General features: G+C 31.6%; 1 protein-coding gene and 2 pseudogenes across 1 annotated transcript; all 3 read left to right on the top strand.

Moving 5' to 3' along the window:
* Window positions 1-9,547: 9,547 nt before the first annotated feature.
* LOC149894230 (uncharacterized) lies at window positions 9,548-10,424 on the top strand (annotated as a pseudogene).
* Window positions 10,425-11,188: 764 nt separating this feature from the next.
* On the top strand, window positions 11,189-12,059 carry LOC149894229 (uncharacterized). The gene is made up of 2 exons (XM_090076204.1): window positions 11,189-11,285; window positions 11,469-12,059. The coding sequence occupies exons 1-2, from the start codon at window positions 11,204-11,206 to the stop codon at window positions 11,870-11,872; spliced, it is 486 nt and encodes a 161-aa protein (XP_089932330.1). The 5' UTR covers window positions 11,189-11,203; the 3' UTR covers window positions 11,873-12,059.
* Window positions 12,060-17,740: 5,681 nt separating this feature from the next.
* On the top strand, window positions 17,741-19,691 carry LOC149894228 (uncharacterized; annotated as a pseudogene).
* Window positions 19,692-20,266: the final 575 nt, after the last annotated feature.

The raw sequence follows: 20,266 nt of genomic DNA, 5'->3' as shown, positions 1-20,266 counted from the left end.
ATTACAGATACATTTGTCCTCTTTTCGTTTTTGACGTGAGGAAGCAGGCTGAGAGGTTGAAATCAACCGTGTTGGACGTGCAAATTAAGGCCACCTTTAATGCAAACGTTCATGCAGACACTCAAGCCTTTGCCGTGGTGATCTCTGACAAACTGCTCAGAATCAAATCTGACGGAAACCAAATGAACGTTGTGTATTAAGATCCACATGTGGATTTAATAGGAAAAAATAAATTGGTCCTTAATAAAAGAATGAATTATACGAAAAAGGATTTGAAAAATTTACTTATCGAAAATGGCGTTTCCAATACGTCAAAAAGCAAATTGGATTTGGCGATGATTGCGCTGGAGAACCATCTGATTGACAAAAATGCGATGATGGAGGACGTCAAGCCGGTAGATTCAAAATATGAAAGGCTCCGTTTGATCCGAAAAAATCCCGTGGCTTTAAAAATAACTCACGCTGAAACGGGAAAAGTGATCGAATACGGCTCTCTTTACAAAGCGATGAAAGAGACGGGACATGGCAACAATTATTTGGAGAAGCAAAACGGCAAAGTGGATGAAAACGGATTTAAAATAGAAATTCTGAAATAAAAAAATGCCGTTTCACCCGTTTTTTCTAGAGTGTAGCAAAAGAGAGTCTGATGAGGTTAAAAAAAAAAAGCTCGAGGTTCTTGCGTTTAAGGCTGAAAGCGGCTCGTTCAAAATTCCTGAAATGTACAGCGATGAAAAAAGAGACGAGCTTTACGCGATTTTGTGGGAAGAAAAAGAGGATGACTTTTCGCGAATGGAAAAAGAAATCAAAGAGCACAACAGAGAGTGGAGCAATTGGAAAAAGCAAGAAAAGCTGAGAGCGATTGACAGACGCGTTCTTGAATTGGACTGCAATTTGGAAGAAAAGAAAAAAATGTCTGAAGAACTGAAAATGGACGCGCTGCTCCAAAAATTTGCTGAAAATAAAAAATGGAATTCGAGTTAAATAAATTCCACCTCAAATAAAAATGATGGGTAATAAATGCAAAGTAAATTTGTCGCTGATGAAATTTGCAAACTAATTGAGAAAAAAAGAGAGTTGATTAAGGAAAGAAAAATTTTGATAATAACGAGAAAAGAGTTGGCAAAGAATAGGGAAAAATTATTCCCATGGAGAGGGGCTGCAAACAGAAAGTCGTTAAAAAAAATAAATGAGCTAGAAATGGAAATATATATGGAAAAGAATAATAGAAAATTTAGAAAAATTATAAAGTTAAAAGAGGAGTTGGAAAAGGAAAGAAGAAAAATTTTGACATGTAAAGAAAGAAGAAAAAATAAAACATGTGAAGAAAGAATAAGAAAGTGGGCTGAAACAAAAGCGTTGGCTCAAATAGAAAAAGATTTGGCAGAGAAAAGAAAAAATTTGGCAGAAAGAAGAAAAGAGTTGGTGGAAAAAATGAGAGAGTTTAAAAAGGAAGGTGAAAATGAAGTTCATAAACTCATTGAAGAAATCAGACAGCAAAACAAAATGTTTAGAAAGATTTTCAATCTCAAATATAGGGTTCATGCAAATTTGTGTAGACCGTTGATGAAAGATGAGCTCAAAAATAATTACATGCCAATTCACGAAATGATTCAAAACCTTTCCCTTCACAGAAGTCAGACGATCATGAAATTAATGGAAATTCCTAAGGATCAAATATGTAAAAAAGACGAGCACAAGATTAAAAGACTTCTTCGTGGCAACCTATATCTAAATAATTTTTTAATAGGCATGCCAACAGAATTTTTTGAAGAATATGATGAAGAAAACATACTTATGAGTGACGAACACGCTATACAATGGATGAATATTCAAATTGACTTCATGATGTTTTCTTTTCCATTCTCTGAAAATAATTTTAATTCTGAATTTTTGATTGAAATACAAAAAATTGAATTCGAGTTTAAAAAATTTCATCTCAAATGAAAAAAAGATGTATCCTGAGGTTAATGAATTTGAAGAACCTGGAGTTCTTGCAACGTTGTTCAATGGTGTTATCGAAAGTTTCATTATGGTGGTCAACACGATCAATATGTTTTTAATCCTCTAAATTTTTTAATTCTTTTTGAAGAATTGAAAAAAATTGAATTTGAGATAAATGAAATATTTCAGTAATAAAAAGATGATTTACACAAAAAAGGTATTGAAAGATTTGCTGATCAAAAACGGTATTACCAAAACAGCACACACTTTGGTAGCTTTGACACTGATCGCGATTGAAAACAATTTGATTAATAAAGATAATTTAATGGAAAATATGAAAGAAAAGAGACCTGTGGGGAGACCGAGAATACATGAACCAAAAGAAAGAAAACCTGTCGATCCTAAATGGAAAAAACTTGTTGACATTAGAACTCACTCTTTCACTTATAAAATAACCCATGTTGAAACTGGAAAAGTGACTGAATATGGTTCTTATTACAAATTAAGAAAAGAAACGGGACACTATTGGAAATACTTTGACGATAAACACAGATATCAAATAGAAGTGATTATGCCATGAAATTTAAATTTGCTGAAATTTAAATTTTTCAAAAATTGAAAATGAGTTAAAGAAAATATTTTCCCTATATAAAATGGATAGAATGAATGTGAAAGAATTAAAAGTGATGGCTAAAGACCTCGCCATTAAAGGCATCTCAAAAATGAGAAAAGCCGAGCTCATTAAAGCAATAAAAAATACAAAACCTATCATTGGGTATGGACCTGCAGCTCGTAGACGGACGACTGATGCAAGACCGTTGCCTGCTCCTGTTAATGAAAGACTTACCGTAGTTAGGTTTGTTCGACCACCAATAAAATTTCTGTGAAACCTGCAAAAGTACGGTTTGTTGTTGCACCTGATGTAACAGCTGCTCCAAAACTGGTTCCTGCTCCTAGTCCTGTTTCCAATGACTTGATTTCGTTCGGACCTGCTCGCTTGCAAAATCGGGTAACAAGAGCTGAACCATCCATCCTTGACACACCTGTTACCGATTCGACAAACGTTATTACACCAAGGCCGGTTCCAGCACCAAGACCTGGGTTGTTTTCAAGAATTGCAACGACTGTCTACAACGGTTTTAACAAAATAAATGCTCTCGTTGATCCATTTATTCCGCATACGGTGAAGAATGCAGTGAGCAGCGTGAGAAATGGAGTGGAAATAACGATAAATTCTCTCAAAGACGTTGTGTTTGGTAAACCTGTTCCCGCTCCAAGACCTGTTAAGATAAAGTTTGTATTGACTGAGCATGCGCTAAATCACATCACTGAGCAATTTTCTTACACCCCCTCTGTTCGATATGAAGATCCTGACGCCTTTTTAAACATGGTTAAAGAGGCTGCGATCAAAGTCATTAAAAAAAACACAAAAACAAACCTTGTTTTAACCTGCGAAATGGTTCGCGTAAATATTGCTACTGGAGAAGAAAATCTTCGCACTGTGATCTTCCCGTCCAAATACGACATCGTTCTCGATTCAACAAACAAAAGAGAAAGCTTTGAAACATGGAAAGAAAGAATTCTTGAAAATATGACCAATTACTACAAGGAAGGATCCAATTGGAAAGTTTCCAAAATTTTGAAAATAGACGTTAACATGATCGATTGGGTACCTTTCAGCGGTTCTTCCTACATCGATCTCCCTCCTAAGTTGAAAAGCAAAAAGGCCATCATTAACATGGAAAACGAAGACAATCAATGTTTCAAATGGTCAGTCACCAGAGCGCTGAATCTAAAAAATAGAGACAACGAAAGAATTGATGAAGACTTGATTCTAAAATCAGAAGAGTTGAAATGGGAAAGAATAGAATTTCCTGTCGATTACGATAAAATCGACAAGTTTGAAAAGAACAATCCAGACATGAGCGTGAACGTCTTTGGGTATGATGAAAAAATAATTCATCCTTTACGAATATCCAAAATTTTAGATCGAAAGCATAATATTGATTTGCTGCTCATTTCAAACGAAGACACTGACCATTATTGCTTCATTAAAAGCTTCAGTCAATTGGTTGGTTCTTCAGTAACAAAAGGAAAAAGAAAACAACGTTTTTGCAGAAATTGTATGCAAGCTTATGACCAAGAAGAAAAGCTTCAAAAATATCGAGTCGACTGCTATAAACACATCTCGGTTCAAATTGAACTTCCTAAGGAAGGGACAACCATTCAGTTTAAAAACTACAACATGTCCATGAGAGTTCCGTTAGTGGTGTATGCCGACTTTGAAAGTTTAATCAAACCTGTCAACACTTGCACCCCTGACTCAAAACAGTCTTACACCAAACAATACCAAAAACACGTTCCAAGCTCTTTCTGCTATTACATCAAATGCTTCGACGAAACCATTTATAAAGAAAAACCTGTCACGTACACAGCAGAAAGCGATGATGATGACGTTGCTCAAAAGTTTTTAACCAGTCTCGAAACAGACCTTACAAAAATTTTCAACAAGATTGATTTATTACAACATTACTGGGAGAAAAAGAAAGTTGTAACTGATGAAGATGAAAAGAATTTTAAAAATGCAACCCAATGTCACATTTTCAAAAAAAAATCTTAAAAAAGATAAAGTCTTAGACCACTGCCATTTGACTGGAAAGTATCGAGGAGCTGCTCACAAAAATTGCAACTTAAATTATAAAATCCCAAAATTCATACCCATTTTTTTACACAATTTATCTGGCTACGACAGCCATTTGTTCATCAAGAAATTAAGAGGAAAATTAAAATGCATACCAAACAATGATGAAAAATACATCAGCTTCACAAAAAGAATCAAAGTGAGAGAATATATTGATAAGGAAACTGGAAAACCAAAGGAAGTGTGGAAAGAATTGAGGTTTATTGACAGCATCAGATTCATGCCCTTCAAGTTAGACAAGCTGTCTAAAAATTTAAACAACGACCAATGCAAAAACGTGGCTGAATATTACTCTGAAAAGAAAAAGTTTGACCAAGTAAGAAAAAAAGGCATTTACCCTTACGAATGGGTGGACTCCATTAAAAAGTTTTCCGAAACGCAATTGCCACCTATCGAAGCATTCGACTCCAAACTGAACGATGAACCAGCAAAAGTTGAAGATTACAAGCATGCTCAATACGTTTGGAACGAATTTGGATGTATCACGTTTAAAGACTACCACGAGCTGTACAACGTTTCAGACTTTTTGATTCTGGCAGATGTTATTGAAAATTTCAGAGACGTGTGTTTGAGTTATTACAATTTCGATCCCGCCTGGTATTACACCTTCCCTGGACTTGGTATAGACGCTTGTTATAAAATGACTAAAGTCAAATTAGAACTTCTAAGCGATCCTGATATGCTTCGAATGATCCAAAAGGGAGTACGCGGTGGAATCAGCATGATCTCCAACCGATATGAAACTGCTTATAACAAATACATGGGCAAATATGATCCTTGAAAACCATCAAAATTCATTCAGTATTTAGATGCTAACAACTTGTACGAATGGGCGATGAGCAAACCTCTTCCCGTTGGAAGATTCAAATGGATGACTGATAAAGAGCTTTTAAATTGGAAATCCATGCAATGCATTCTTGAAGTCGATTTAGATTACCCTGATCACCTTCACGATAAACACAACGACTACCCTTTAGCTCCTGAAAAATGCCTATTGGGAAAGTAGAAAAACATGTTCCAAATTTAAACCCTAAAAAGGAATACGTCATCTATGATGAAAACTTAAAATTCTATGAACAAATGGGATTGGTCATTACCAAAATTCATCGAGGCTTCACCTTTAAAGAAGAACCTTGGATAAAAAAATACATCGACTTCAACACCGAGAAGAGAACAGACGCTACCTGCGAATCTGATAAGGAATTTTTCAAACTCATGAACAACTCCGTCTTTAAAAAAACCATGGAAAACATCGAAAATCATGTTTACGTTAGACGTATTACTACAGAACAACTACATCAAATAAAAATACGGTGATCGAGCAAAATTATTAATGACTGACACAGACTCGCTCTTTTACGAAATTGAAACTGGAGATTTTTACAAAGACATTGCTGATGATGTACTTGAAAAATTTGACACGAGTGATTTCAGCAAAGATCATCCTGCCATTAAAAATGTTGGGTTCAAAGTGGGTGCAAACAAAAAGGTCATGGGAATGTTCAAGGATGAGACTGCAGGTAAGCAAATTGAAGAATTTGTTGGGCTTAGACCTAAGCTCTACTTTTACAAGATTCTTAAAGATGAAGAACACAAAAGATGCAAAGGTGTTAAGAATAAAATCGTTGAAAATCACATCACTCACCAAGATTACTACGACTGCTTAAAGGATATGAAAGAAAAGCTTGCAACCATGAACGTTATCCGATCTCATCTTCACGACGTTTACACCGAAGAAATCAACAAAGTCGCACTCAGCGCTAACGATGACAAAAGATTCATTTCGGAAGACGGCATTCACACCTTGGCTATTGGATACTATAAAAACAGACCTCCAAAATAAATTTAAATCATTGCGGTAAGAAGTTTTTTATGACAACATAATCATGGCAAGAAATATTTTTAAAACTTCAACAAGAAAAAAAATTTAGAACTTAACAAAAAGAATCATCTCAAAAATATATTGTGGCAAGAAATTTTTTTATAACTTCTAAACAGATTTTTTGAATAAAAGGTAAGTCATCACATCAAAGACTCAATAAGCAAGGGTATCAATATAATAGGGTATCAATGCGCTAGAACCCGCAATATGCTACTACTCATATAACATCATCAAAATGATTAAGGATTTTGTAAAATATTACTTTGAACAACAAAAAAGGTTTTATTTTTTAATAATTCAAAACAGTAAAAAAGTAATTATACTTGAAAAGACATACTGTGGTGTGACCTAACAAAGTCCTATGCTTTAAGAAAGTCTTATTTAAGAAATGACAAATTTCAAATATATAAAAGAAACATTTGCGGAAAATAACTTTGTTGTTTTAACTAGATATCTAGTTAGATAAAATAACTAAATTTTTTTCTCTAAATGTTTATTTTATGTATACGAAATTTGTCATTTCTTAAATTAGGACTTTCTTAAAGCATAGGGCTTTGTAAGATCACACCACGGTAATTCTAAGGGATAAATCCTTTATGAGAATCAGCAAGAGCATATATTTTTAAATATAACTCTCAGAAAACAAAAAAAGGATAGGCGGTTAACTGAAATGATAAGCTTTTACCATAATGTAGAAAATAAGCAAAAAATAACAGAAAATCAACACAAAATGAATAATATTCAGCAATGAGCAACAGCTGCATTTGGTACAATCAGTTCTATTTCAGTATTCACTGGTAACACTGAAGCATTATTATTTCTAAAAGCCTACAACCGTCTTCATTTAAATCAATTTTAGGAGCAATCTAAGAATTAAATTCAACACTAGGAAAAAAACTTAAAGTATTGAACCTTGAAATATTCTTAAAATCAATATCACTGATGTTTAATTCTAGTAAATCAAAGCTCTATAACTTCATTTAAAAGTACAAAGTGACTTTTGCCACAGTAGATAGAAACCTTTTTATCTCACAACGGAATGATCTCATGAAAGGTTTAAAGGGACATAATAGATTTTAAAACTCAAACAGATATACCCTTAACAAACTACTTGGGTGTCCCAAATGAAGGAAGAAACATTTCTTTTTTTTTAATTGTTATGCATACCCTCCTGAAATTTCACCTGCGTTATATGATAACACTCAATTTTTTTACATCAATTAATTGACCTTTAGGAGTCCCCCTAGGTTCATGAATTTCCATCAGTCACTGCCCTACTGTAGATTGTTTGTAACCACTAGACAACTTTTTATCAGTAGAATTCAAAGATGTTTTATATCTATTCCCCACGGGATATAGTTTGATGCCGAAGCAAGAAAAAACCCTTGTAAATACAAAACTATTTAATAGTAACCATGCTAAATTCATTGTGTCCGTAGCACAAATTCAATTGGAAAATGGTCAATTTCTTAATAATGATTTATCTTTTGATCATAAGAGTTTGTTCAGAACCGCAAAAAAACTCACTTCTAAATCTGTAGAAGATTGCAACTGTTGCACTTTAAAAAGTCACTCCTGTGTTTTTCCACAACTTACAAAAGAAACTGTTGCCTTTTGTTATTGTAGCATTTAAATTCTGCATAAGAGCAACACCACATTTGACATAGTCATTAACACAAACCAAATTAACAACCAACTCATATGCAGTCTTGTATGCACTCTCTGCAACTGGAATCTTTGGTGGTTTCAATTTGTAGTTGTTTTGAAAAAACTTCTAGAGATAGATAATTCATGCAATGCATGGGGCAAAGTCTTAAGTAGATGCAGTCCTCCATAATCTCCAATTGTTATTGTTGTTAGGCATATGTTATATCTTTTCCTGATAAAAGAGATATCAAGAAAACAAAGAGAGGATCACTGGCTATAGGTTCAAGTATCATGAGTTACACACCATCATCTTGAGACCAAAAGTCTCAAGATGATGGTGTGTAACTCATGATACTTGAACCTATAGCCAGTAACTCGAGATGATGGTGTGTACAGCATCACCATAAATAGCAAGCCATTAGATGAGTTGAATAACATTATATGGCACATCAACAACTACTCAAAATGTGAACCATGCCTGAAGGGAGATGCTAACCACAAATCTGTTAAAGCGTAGATTCTCAACCAATTTGTTGTCATCAAAAAGCAATTCCATGTACATTGTGTAAATTTTCCCGGCCATCTGATGCAGTCTATGAGAGGCACCAGGTTTTTGAAGTTTTGTCAACAAAGCCAAGTAGACTTGCAGCTTAAGAAATTTTCTATAATCATGTCTTGGATGGCCCAGTTGATGTACCAAAAAAGCACTGCAAAAACATCAGATAAACGCGCTTTAAACATGTGATGGCAACAAGCCATCTACACCAAGCTCCTACCAATAGCTGTCTCTAAAAGTGTGCAGGCTTCTTTAAGTCTACCAGCTTCTGAAACCATTATGCCAAAGCACATCATAATCACAAGCACATCATAATCAAAACCGCATCACATTTCCATGACTTCAAAAGTTCCAGAACTATTGCTATAGCTGACTTTTCTGAACCCAGGGTTGGAAAAACCCTGGGTTTTTTAAAAAAACCCAACCCAAATGGGTTTTTTTGGGTTTTATGGGTTTTATGGGTTTTATGGTTTTTATGGGTTTTATGGGTTTTTTGGGTTTTTTCAAAACTGACCGTTTATACGAAATAAAAGTTTCCAGAAAGGAAAATTAAATTTCCAAATTTATAGTTCATTTACTCTATATGTTCTTATTTTTATTGCCAAAGTACCTTAAGTCTCTAACATATTTTGGAGCTCCTGGACTAGTCTAGGAGAATATGTTGTTTTGTTATGACTTTTGTTATGTTATCACTTTTAAAACTGCAAAGTGTTTCGGAATTTCCTGATTTATTAACTAGTTGACATTATTTATTTATATTTTAATCATAATAGAATTTATTTTCAGAAAAAAAAAACATTTTTTAATAAGAACATCTATTATGGCTCCTGGATCTGGAAGAAAGCTTGCAGATGAATGGAATGACGTGACTAAGTTATCAAAAACTGTTTCTGGAAAAGTAATACTGCAATGCCAGTGCAATTATTGCAATGAAATTATTAATAGCCAAAAAATAGAAAGAATCAGAATTCATTTAAAAAAATGTAAAAAAATCAACCCATCTGCTGATGTTGCAGAACGAAATAAGAATTTTAATTTAAATGATGGCCAAGTATCATCTCAGACATCTGTAAACTTGTTGTGTAATTTTTTTAGCCCAGTTATTCAGAATCTTTTAAAGCATCAAGCACATCTGGTGTCTTTGGGAGTAGCTACTCTGGTTCAACATCAACCCCATATAAAAAACAAAAGTTAATAGAAAACTACATTTCAAGAACAGGCTCAGACCAGAAGGATGTTTTTGACTTGCAAGTTGCCAAATTTTTTTTTGCATGCAATATTCTATTTAATGCTGTAGAAAATAGAGAATTTAAAAATTGTGTTAATTTTTTGAGACCTGGTTATGATCCTCCGAACCGGAAGAAACTTTCAGGAGAGTTACTGGATAAAGTGAACGATGAGGTAGTTGTATCTATGAAAAGTGAATTTGCAAATAATAGGAGTACTATTACATTGATACAAGATGGTTGGAGCAGCGTCAGAAATGATCCAATTATTGCTCACAGTGTACATAATGGAAAGACCCCATATTTAATCTCCGCTATAGATGCAGGAAGTGAAAAAAAAAATTCAGAATATTGTGCTCAATTAGCCATTCAAGCAATAAAACACATCAAGAAGGTTTATGAGCAAGATGTAAGTATAATAATACTGAATATAGTATTTATGTACATAGTATTTACTTTAATTTAAATTAACTAAAAATATAAGAATATTTCTCTACTTCCAACAGGTATTTGCCATTTGTACAGATAATGAAAACAAAATGAAAAAGATGAAAGAAGTTCTTAAAGAGGAATATCCGTTGTTACTTACATATGGATGCTCAGCTCATTACTTAAATTTAGTTGAGAAGCATGTGACACCAAATATTCTGGCACATTTAATTGAAGTGAACAAATACTTCCGAAACCATCACCAACCACGTGTGAGTAAATATTGTTTATAATATCTTATTTTAATTTTACAGTTTAATTTTTTTGTACTTTTTTATTCAGTGAATTATGTTAATATATCAACTAATTAAACTAGTTCTTAATTTCAGTGATGGCTTTTGGATGATAGGAATGGAGTTATGCCGCAACTTCCTAATGATACATGATGGAAATCTCAAGTAGACTGTTTAAAAACTTATATTAAAAATTATAACTACTACCTTGATATTATAGAGAAGCATGAAGGTGATATTAAACATAATATCAAGAAAATTATAGATAATGCTGGAATTTTCAGAGAAGCTAAAAATCTTCTAATTCAACTGGAGAAATGTGAGATTTAGATAAGGTAGATATGTAAAGCAAAATTGTTATTCATTAAAATATTTTAAACTATGGCTTCAATATACTGTTAAAATATTTGCAAAGATATTTAAAAAAAGAAGTTATATTTATAGCTACAAAGTGACTCAATATCATTGTCAGATGCATGTGAAGTTTGGTTATCTCTCCTGAAAGATGAAGACCTGAAGCCATATTATATGGAAGTTAAGTTAAAATTTAATGAAGCAATGGAACCTTTTCATTTTTTGGCAAATTTGACTAATTATATACCAAGGCATGGCAGCCAAATCTAACCCAAAAATTGAAAGAACAAACTTAAAACTACATTATTTTAACTTATATAACTTACATAAGACATTAGTTGATTCTAGAATACAGAAACAATTTATGACATAATATCCATATATTTACATTTCTCATTTTTAATATATAAAGCAGGAATACAATATTCTTTAATTTTAGGAAAATCTTTAAGCATTGAACGAGAAGCTGCTGCAGAAGCTTGGCTAAGTGATAGGCACGATGAATACGTGGCTGGATACTATGATTTCAGGCTAAAAGTCACAACTACCTTTCCACCGCACATGTTTAACGATAAGTTTATTTCTACAATTTCAAGTGAAAGATGGTGGGGTATAATAGATTTGAAGCAAAGGCTGCATAAAAAATCTTTACCACTGCCAGAAGGGTTTGCAAAATTTTTTCAATCTCTTCGTAGTTGTCCTGCAAGCACTGGCTCCATAGAAAGAGTGTTTTCTACTTTTGGTATTGTGTGGAGCAAGTTAAGAAATAGGTTAGGGAGCGATAGAGCTGAAAAGCTTGTTCGGATATACAGACATTTGAGAGGCGAAGAATTTGATTGGTAAACATCAATGGCCAATCATTTTGTTAAGCTTTTGAAACTTAATGAAATATAGTTTGTAATCTTCATTGATTTTTCTTTTTCTTTTTAGGCGTTAAACTAATTTCCCTAATAATTTTTTCTGTATAACCCCAACCAGCTATACAAAAGATTAATCATATTATGGATTATTCTGTAAGGAGTTTAAACTAAAAAGTATAATATACATATATATTTCATTGTAATAAATCCAATATTATTTACAATATAGGGTTTATAAAAGCTAAGAACCTGTTGTAAAAAAGATATTTTTAAAAAAGCCCAAATATCTTTGGATTTTTTTTGGGTTTGTTTGGGTTTTTTTAAGGTGGGTTTTTTTGGGTTTTTTTAAGGTGGGTTTTTTTGGGTTTTTTTAAGGTGGGTTTTTTTGGGTTTTTTTAAGGTGGGTTTTTTTGGATTTTTTTGAGTTTTTTTGGGTTGGGTTTTCTTGGGTTGGGTTTTCTTGGGTTGGGTATTTTTGCCAACCCTGCCTGATCCTGGGGCCAACTTTGGCACGCCAAGAAATTTTATGCTGCCATCAATAAGAGAAGAATACCAAAACTAGCAACTTATCCAGTTACCAAGTATCTTCTCTAGTTATGTTAGACAACAGCTTACCATCCAAATCCACAACAGTTTTGTTGGCTTGAAATTCATCTCTCATCTTTTTTGAAATTTTTCTTATTTTCGGTGAACTGTACTTATTGAAAGTATTGTTGAAGATGAGAAGCAACCTACTTTGTTGACCATAGATGTTAGTATTATCATTGATCTACCGATGCTTGTATTTGATTAGATTTTAAGCAGGTGAACATGGTTAGATGAATATAATAATTTAACTAATCATAAAAACCAAACAAACTATGCACTGGTTCAACCATATAGGATTATGAATATAACAACATGCAACAATTTTAGAAAACAAGTAATAAACATTTTCAAAATTATTAAACGATTATTAGAAAACACAAAAGATGTTTACGTGTAAAATGTCTGCCTAGTGCCAGGTAACATGACAATTACATTTACACAAAATACACATTAAGGTCAATTAAGTAAAGGTAAAAATGTTAAATTGTGAAAAATCATGAATCTTCACAACCTTTCATGATTTTCAAGTTTATTTTTAAAGCTTTGCATGATTTAAAGGTTTCAATTCAGGTATATTGAACAAAACTTATACAGTTATTTCAGAAACTTCTTGACCCTGAGGGACACCTAAATGTTGTTTTTATTCACTTCAAACCTGCAGGAAATATTATAAAGCCCGCAGAATGTAATTTAAAATTTTGGGACACCCTAAGTAACGACTGCATTATTAGATTGCAACATAATTAGGTAACAAACTTTATATTTGATAAAACAAATTTAGCCTGGTTTCCTTAAACTAAACATTCAAACTGTTTGTTTTTAAAACTAAACTTAATATCAATATAAGCTGAATATCTTAAATAAATTAAAAAATAATATCTAGCTTGATTTAGACTTTCACAAAATATACTTTAAGAGATTCTATTTAAAAAAATAATTCAAAAGGCTCCTTTTTTAATGGAAAAATTAGTCATCTGTTAAATTAGTAAATAAAAAAAGATAAACTTCCGGAGAAAAACTTTTTTCGGACAAATATTTAAACAAAATTCTTTGAATAAATTTAAAAATTCTGACATCAGCAACTCTAAAATTACGTCAGAACATTTTTACAACTTGCTTCAAAAAAGTTGAAATTCTTACTTGCAAAAATAGCATTTTAGACAAAACAATATTTCAAAAATTTTTTGAAACAAAAAAACAAAACAAAACAAAACAAAAAAAACAGTAAAACACTAACACATATTTAAAAATTACTGCTTTTTTGAAAACTAGCTTATACCAAACACTTTTTAAAAAATCAATATAAAGTAAATCATCCCTTAAAAGATGAATTTTATCTGTTAAAAGCGTATTTAGATCTAAAAAATACATAAATGGTTGAAAAAATGGCATTCAAGTAAAAGTTTCTTGAAGGCCATGGAACAAATATTTGTATTCAGAATGTTTTTAAATAAGAGAATTATTTTTTTAAAATAGAGAATATACTAAATTTTACTGATACTGTTATACTCTTTTCACAATTTTTTTTTTAAATAAAAAAACTAATTGCTATTTCTCAAGACGATAAATTTATATTTGAATTCCCAGTTCAACTCCTAAATGCATAGTATTGCAGAAATGCAACATACTGATCTAACACATATACAATGTTTTTAAAATTAGTTTATAAGCAATTAGTAAAAATTAGTTTGTACTAAAATGTGTGCATGCTCCTTTTACCAACTGTGGTAAACTACTTTTTGAAACTCATTTTCATATTTAGATATAGAAAAACCAAAAATTTCGGTTCATCCTTCAGCAGTTTTACTTGAAGGTAACTCATTATTATTAAATTGCACAGCTATTGGCTCTGCAAAATTGAGATGCTTTTGGGCAACAGATAGTGTTATTTTTGTTTAAGTCCCTATAAAGTCTTATAGAATCTAAAACCACTAAGCAAGAGAGGTTTTATTTTGGCATTAAATTTTGGATACACATTTGCAAATAAGCAATGAAAGTTTTTCTTTAAAAAAAAAATTATTACAACTTTAAAGTATCTTTTTTTTTTTTCTAAACGAATTGATATATTGAAATACTTGTGCATGATTTTTTTTTCTGATGTTTTTAAAAAATTCATGCAATTAAGGGTTAAGATGGAATTAGTAACAAAATTTAACTTTTTATTAAAAAGAAAAAAATCACTCACTTTGTTTGCATTGAAACATAAAAGAAACAAAATACTATCCTTTTGAATTCTTTGCATTATTTCAGTGACCAGACAGATTGTGTTTTTCCTTGGTTATTCAGTTATTCTAAATTTTTGTAAAAACATTTGTAATGAAGGATCTTTTTATGATATAATGTTGTAAAATTTTTAATTGCTAGAGAAGTAAATAAAAAACAAAATCTGTAAAAAGTGTTTTTTTTTATTCAATCTGGGAATTCAATGTTTTTCTTTAAAAAAAAAACAAAAAAAAAAATAATATGAAGAAGATTATGGGATATTGATACAAAATATTAATTCTATGATAACAAATGAAGAGAAAGAGTGGTGGCTGCTTCAATTTACTGAAGTTACTGAAATTCACCATAAGTATTCATCATGTTGCAAAACCTAAACCTCAATACTTAAACATAAAAAACATAAAGTTTAAGAGTCGCTCTGAAGTGTTTTATTTCTCTCTTTTTTTTTCTCTCTCACTTTTAATGTGTAGTTTATTTAACACCATATTTAAAATGCTTATTTTATTTCTAAGTTCTATCTTTGATTTCATTGATAACATTTGTATATAGTATATATGTTTTATTTTTTATTATTATACTATAACATTAACTCAGCTACATTAAAACCAAAGCAAATACAGAGCATAAGTCAATTTTTTATTTTTCTTATACCCATTAACCTTTAGTAACGCGCACACTTTAAGAAAGTATTGAAATAAGCATATTTTATTAGAAATATGCTTAAGCTTAAGCATATTTTTGAGCCTCTTTTAACTTTTTGCTTAAGCATACCCGAGCCTGTTTCAAAAATTTCATATGCTTATAAAAAAAACAAAACATGTATTCTAGCTTATGTTAATAGACATAGCAGAGGGTAGCAGTGTTGTTTTGCTGCACAGATTATTCAATATTAAATTCTGTTTAACTTCAAAGTTGAATACAGTCAGCTAAAAAATGGTATACATACGGACACAAATTTATTATTTTCTGTATTGCTGTCATAAAGTTCATGTTCTTTTTTTTGATCAGTTTCCTTTTTTCCTACAATTTTTTTCTTCTGAAAGTCAACTAAAAAGCTCACATCTTACATAAGCAGATTCTCAAAACAATTTAAAGGTACTGAACTTGAAAACCATAATATTCCTGTAAGAGCATTTTTTTGTGTTAACACTTCTGGGTTTTAAGCAATAAGGAAACACTTTCAAATATCATTCAAGATAATGAAATGTCTTTCTCTTTAATTAAGCCCTTTTATCCTCACTGACCCATTCTAATCCACCTCACTCTATAAAAGCAACCTGTGAAAACCAAAGTTTTTAAACCTAACTTCCCATTATTACTCTCCTTATTTAGATTGGAATATAAACCATTAGTCAGCCATTTTTCTATTACAGTCTGAAAATTATTGCTTGAATTAAAATTCTTGTTTTGAACTCCAGCAATCATCTGCTTTCATTTTGTAACCCAATCATACTTCTTAACCCTTTCATGCGCTGGGTTGTTGTATAACAACAAATTAAACTAAGCTTCCCCAATTCAAATGGTGCATTCTAACTGATTGAAAACAATATTATTTTATAAAAGAGAGTTGAAAAAGGCTGTAGAAAAAGTCTAGTTTAACATTTCATAGTACCACTGTCATTTTGTAGATGATTTTTAATGAGTTATGTTAGTTACAGAAAAATAATTGGTGCATGAAAGGGTTAACTAAACTAAAGTTCTTCTTCTTGCTACTTACATCCTTGCTAGCTAGTTATAGCAATCATCAGTTTTGTCACATTTAAGATATTTTGGAAGATTTAAGTGAAGAACTGAAAGTTAAGCTACACCGAAATGGGTTGAAAAACAGTAAGCAAAGTAACAAGCTGGCAGATAACTGACCATGAACTTACCAAAACCTTCAATTGAAACCTTTAAAATTATGTTTCTTGAAATCCAGTTAAAATCATTTAAAGTAGAAAAAACATTGGTGTTTAAGCAGCAATTGGCTTTGTCATCAGACAATCAATGATAATCGCCAGAGGTCTATAAGGTTTTTATCGCACGGTGCATAGGAACATACTCTAAGACTTTGCAACACATCCCCAGAAATTTTATTTTTGATTATCATTAGAAAACATTTCCTCATTCAAAAAATGTAAACGACAAATTTTTTTAGTGGAGGCCTGGGGAGAAAACACATATTTTAGGCCAGTGCCCAGGAATTTTGTTGTTAAAGATAGGTAACTAAGAAGCATGTGGCATACTCAAACTTTTAGTATGTTGATACTGGTAGCAAATGAGGATGACTTGCAAAAAATTAGGGTGATTAGAGCTAAAACAACCCCGCCCCGATCCCTAACTGCCCCCTTCCTAGAACTAAGTCTCTTTTAATCGTAATTTTTTTTTTTTGTTCTATCATAAACTAGATCAAAATTCATCGAAAGATTTCAAATTTCATCAAAAAATCTCTTTTCGTTTAAGATTTATAACAATGCAAAGCTTAAAATTAGCCCCTGAAATAACTTTAAATGGTCTCAACTTTCAAACGAAAAATTTTTTTTTGATGTAATTTGAAATCTGTCGATGAACTTTGATCTAGTTTAATATAAAACAAGCAAAAAATTGAAAAGTGTTTTTAGAAACCATTCCCTGGGGGGATTTTGGGGATCATCTCGAAAACCACAAAATTGAGCCCATGCACCATTTTTAGGTTTTCAGAAATGTTTGTGATAGATTTATTAATTTTTTTTTTAAAGTTTTTAAAAATTTTTGTTTAACATTGAAATTTGCATACGGATAAATAATTTTTATTACGTTTTATTTACATTTTTATTGAAATAAAAACAAAGCAAAGCAACCTTTAATTATTAACAATTAGTAAAAGCTAGCAGTTGCTAATTGTTTAACGTTGCATAATAACTCTTTACACGCGTTGATATACGAACTGAAAGCATATTTTTAGCCATTATATTGACATGTGTTTATAGCCATTATATTGACATTTGATTGATATGACCGATATATCATGCTAATATTATCAATCCATATCAGAAGTTTTTATTTGAAGCATTCATTTAAAATGCCTAAACATGCAAAATAACATAGTGAGTTTGTAAAAAAAATTTGCATTTGCTGCTTCAGGAAAGGCACGGATTTAAGACCAATAAATAATCCTGAAACAACTTATTTAAATCTAAATAAAAAGAAAAATGACTACTCAAACCATATCAAAACTATATTCTGGAAAGATTATACAGCGGATAATCCTGACCTTCCTACTATGCTTTGCTCAAAATATAGAAAAAGGCTTACAGAGACTGATCCTTCCTTCATTATGCGGCCGTGTTATGAAGGCAATTTTAACTATATTGATGTTTAATTTACTTCATTTAAAATTTAGTTTTGCTATTTTAGTTATTATAGTTGCTATACATGTGCTATAAAATTTAGACCTGAATACCAGAGTTATTAGAGGGAAAAAATGTGAATGTTTTATTTGTGAAAATGGACGCAAATCAAAAATGGAAAAAATATTTGCCCCTATGGTTGAATGTGTTTCGGGAAAGCTTGTTTATCAAGGCGCTGAAGATGTTTCAAATAAATCTGCAGAAAGACTAGTTTGTCAACATTGCTATGCCCAAGTGGGGCAAGGAATTCCACATCCCTGTACGAAATTAGAAAAAAGACAAAAGAATTTGACTGCCATTGTAAAATCAACATCCCCAACAACGCAAGGAAAAGTTCTGTCCAGCTCTATCAAAGATTTCAGCACTAATGTCTCAGAGAACACCTTAGCTTTGAAAACATTTGGTCCGAAGCAACTCACTGTCTCATTCGGAAAGACTGAGGTTAAGAAACCTTTCTTTTCTTTAGATAAATTGAACAAACTTCAATTAAAACTACATTCCAGGTAAGTTTTTGTTGCTTAAAAATACTTTTAAAAATAAATTTGTTATGAGTTTAAAGCCAATTTTTGTAATAACTTTGTTATGATTTCTAAGTAATCGCAACATGATTGAAGTTGCACGATTTCTGAGAAGTGAGGCAGGACGAAAAAGTGTGGAGTCTGGTTTCAATATTAAACTGATTGAGAACAACGAAACAATTGGAAAATTATTCAATTGTCATAAACTCCTATTGCTATTAAAATTAAAGGAAAGCGAAGAGGTAATTACACTATTTCTAAAAAAAAATATTTATAACTAGATTGCAATTTGTATTATTCATTTTGATTTTTTATGAATGTATAGTTGGTAGAAAAAGATACTCCTATTGTGTATTGCAATGGCATTGAAGAACTCGTAGCAATGGAACTTCATCACAGAAGTCAAGAAACAAATGATGTTGATATCAAATTAGGTGTAGATGGAGGGCAGGGCTTCCTAAAAGTAACACTGTCAATAACCCTAAAACTAAAGTTAAAAAATAATAAAATTCCAGAGAAACTGAGCAAGTGTGACGGATATGCGTGCAAAGATTCAAGCGTCCACAAAACTATTATATCGGCCAGTTTGCCTTCATTGAACGAAAAATACCATAATTTGCGGTTATAATTGGATAAGCTAAACATTTCATCCTTAGATTGCACAGTATCTGAATATCTAAAGGTTTTGCTTCAAATGGTTGGAAAACAAACTGCAACATCAAAACACCCTTGTCCGTATTGCATGACGTCATCTCCTGACTTTCAAAAAGCTGATCATTATACTCTAGAGTCTTTGTGTACATTGTACGACCAATGGATGGCTGATGGTGCAAATTTAAAAAAAGCAAAAAAGTACACCAATGTTGTTAACCCCCCTTTATTAACAGGCAACAAGAACAAAAAAATACTAGAACTTGTAAGGGTAGAAATTTTTCAAAAAACACAAAAAAAACAAATCTGCACCCTACATCACCAAACTTTCTGAAATTTGGCACAAATGTTTAGACACATAACTTAGGAAAGACTGTAAATTTTTTTTATAAAATTCTTATCCGTTTAGGAATTACAGCAACTTGAAGTTTGTTTGATTTTGACTGAAAAATGAGGGGGGAAAAGTGCCGGAAATGTGTCCTTTTACTATTACCCTCATAAGGTGCTTGTAGAATCCTGTTTAATCTGAAAATAATAGATTTGTATCTCTCAAAACAACAAAATATAGTTTATTTCAAGATCTACAAAACGCACCATCTAATTATAATAAAAAAGAGCATTGACAACTATAACTCTAGAAAAAATCTGACTGATAGAAAAAACTTTTGGTTTTAATTTTCTTAAAGATTAGACATATATCTACTTTACGAACCAATTTTGTTTTGGCCTAACGTTTACTTGAGGAGTTGTTAAGGTTTGATATGAACACAAAATTTTTTGATATTTTAAAAATCAGGCAATCTATCCCAATTTTCATTATTTACATAGACAGCTTTGAAATGTTTTTTCAAGAATTTAGTCTTGGAGTTTCCGCTGCCAAATATATTAAGGTACTTAGAGAATTTGAAAAAATAGCCCATGGTTGTTTTGGAAAATCATTAAGCTCCACGTATGTTAAATATCTAGAGGAGTTCTCTACGAGCTATAGAAATCTAAGGGCTACAATTCCTTTGAAGGTACACATAACTG

Source organism: Hydra viridissima, unplaced genomic scaffold (assembly GCF_058129835.1).
Source record: "Hydra viridissima isolate aposymbiotic clone 2 unplaced genomic scaffold, HvirCarnegie_v1 scaffold_1, whole genome shotgun sequence".
Classification (NCBI taxonomy): Eukaryota; Metazoa; Cnidaria; class Hydrozoa; order Anthoathecata; family Hydridae; genus Hydra; species Hydra viridissima.
The sequence above is the reverse complement of the archived record's forward strand: the minus strand, read 5'-3'. Positions and strand labels throughout refer to the sequence as shown.

Bases quoted from the DNA above. Each gene is read 5' to 3' on its own strand.
- LOC149894229 (XM_090076204.1), top strand. From the start codon at position 11,204: ATGGAAGTTAAGTTAAAATTTAATGAAGCAATGGAACCTTTTCATTTT. The intron at 11,286-11,468 runs GCAGCCAAATCT...CTTTAATTTTAG, and splicing joins TAATTATATACCAAGGCATG to GAAAATCTTTAAGCATTGAA.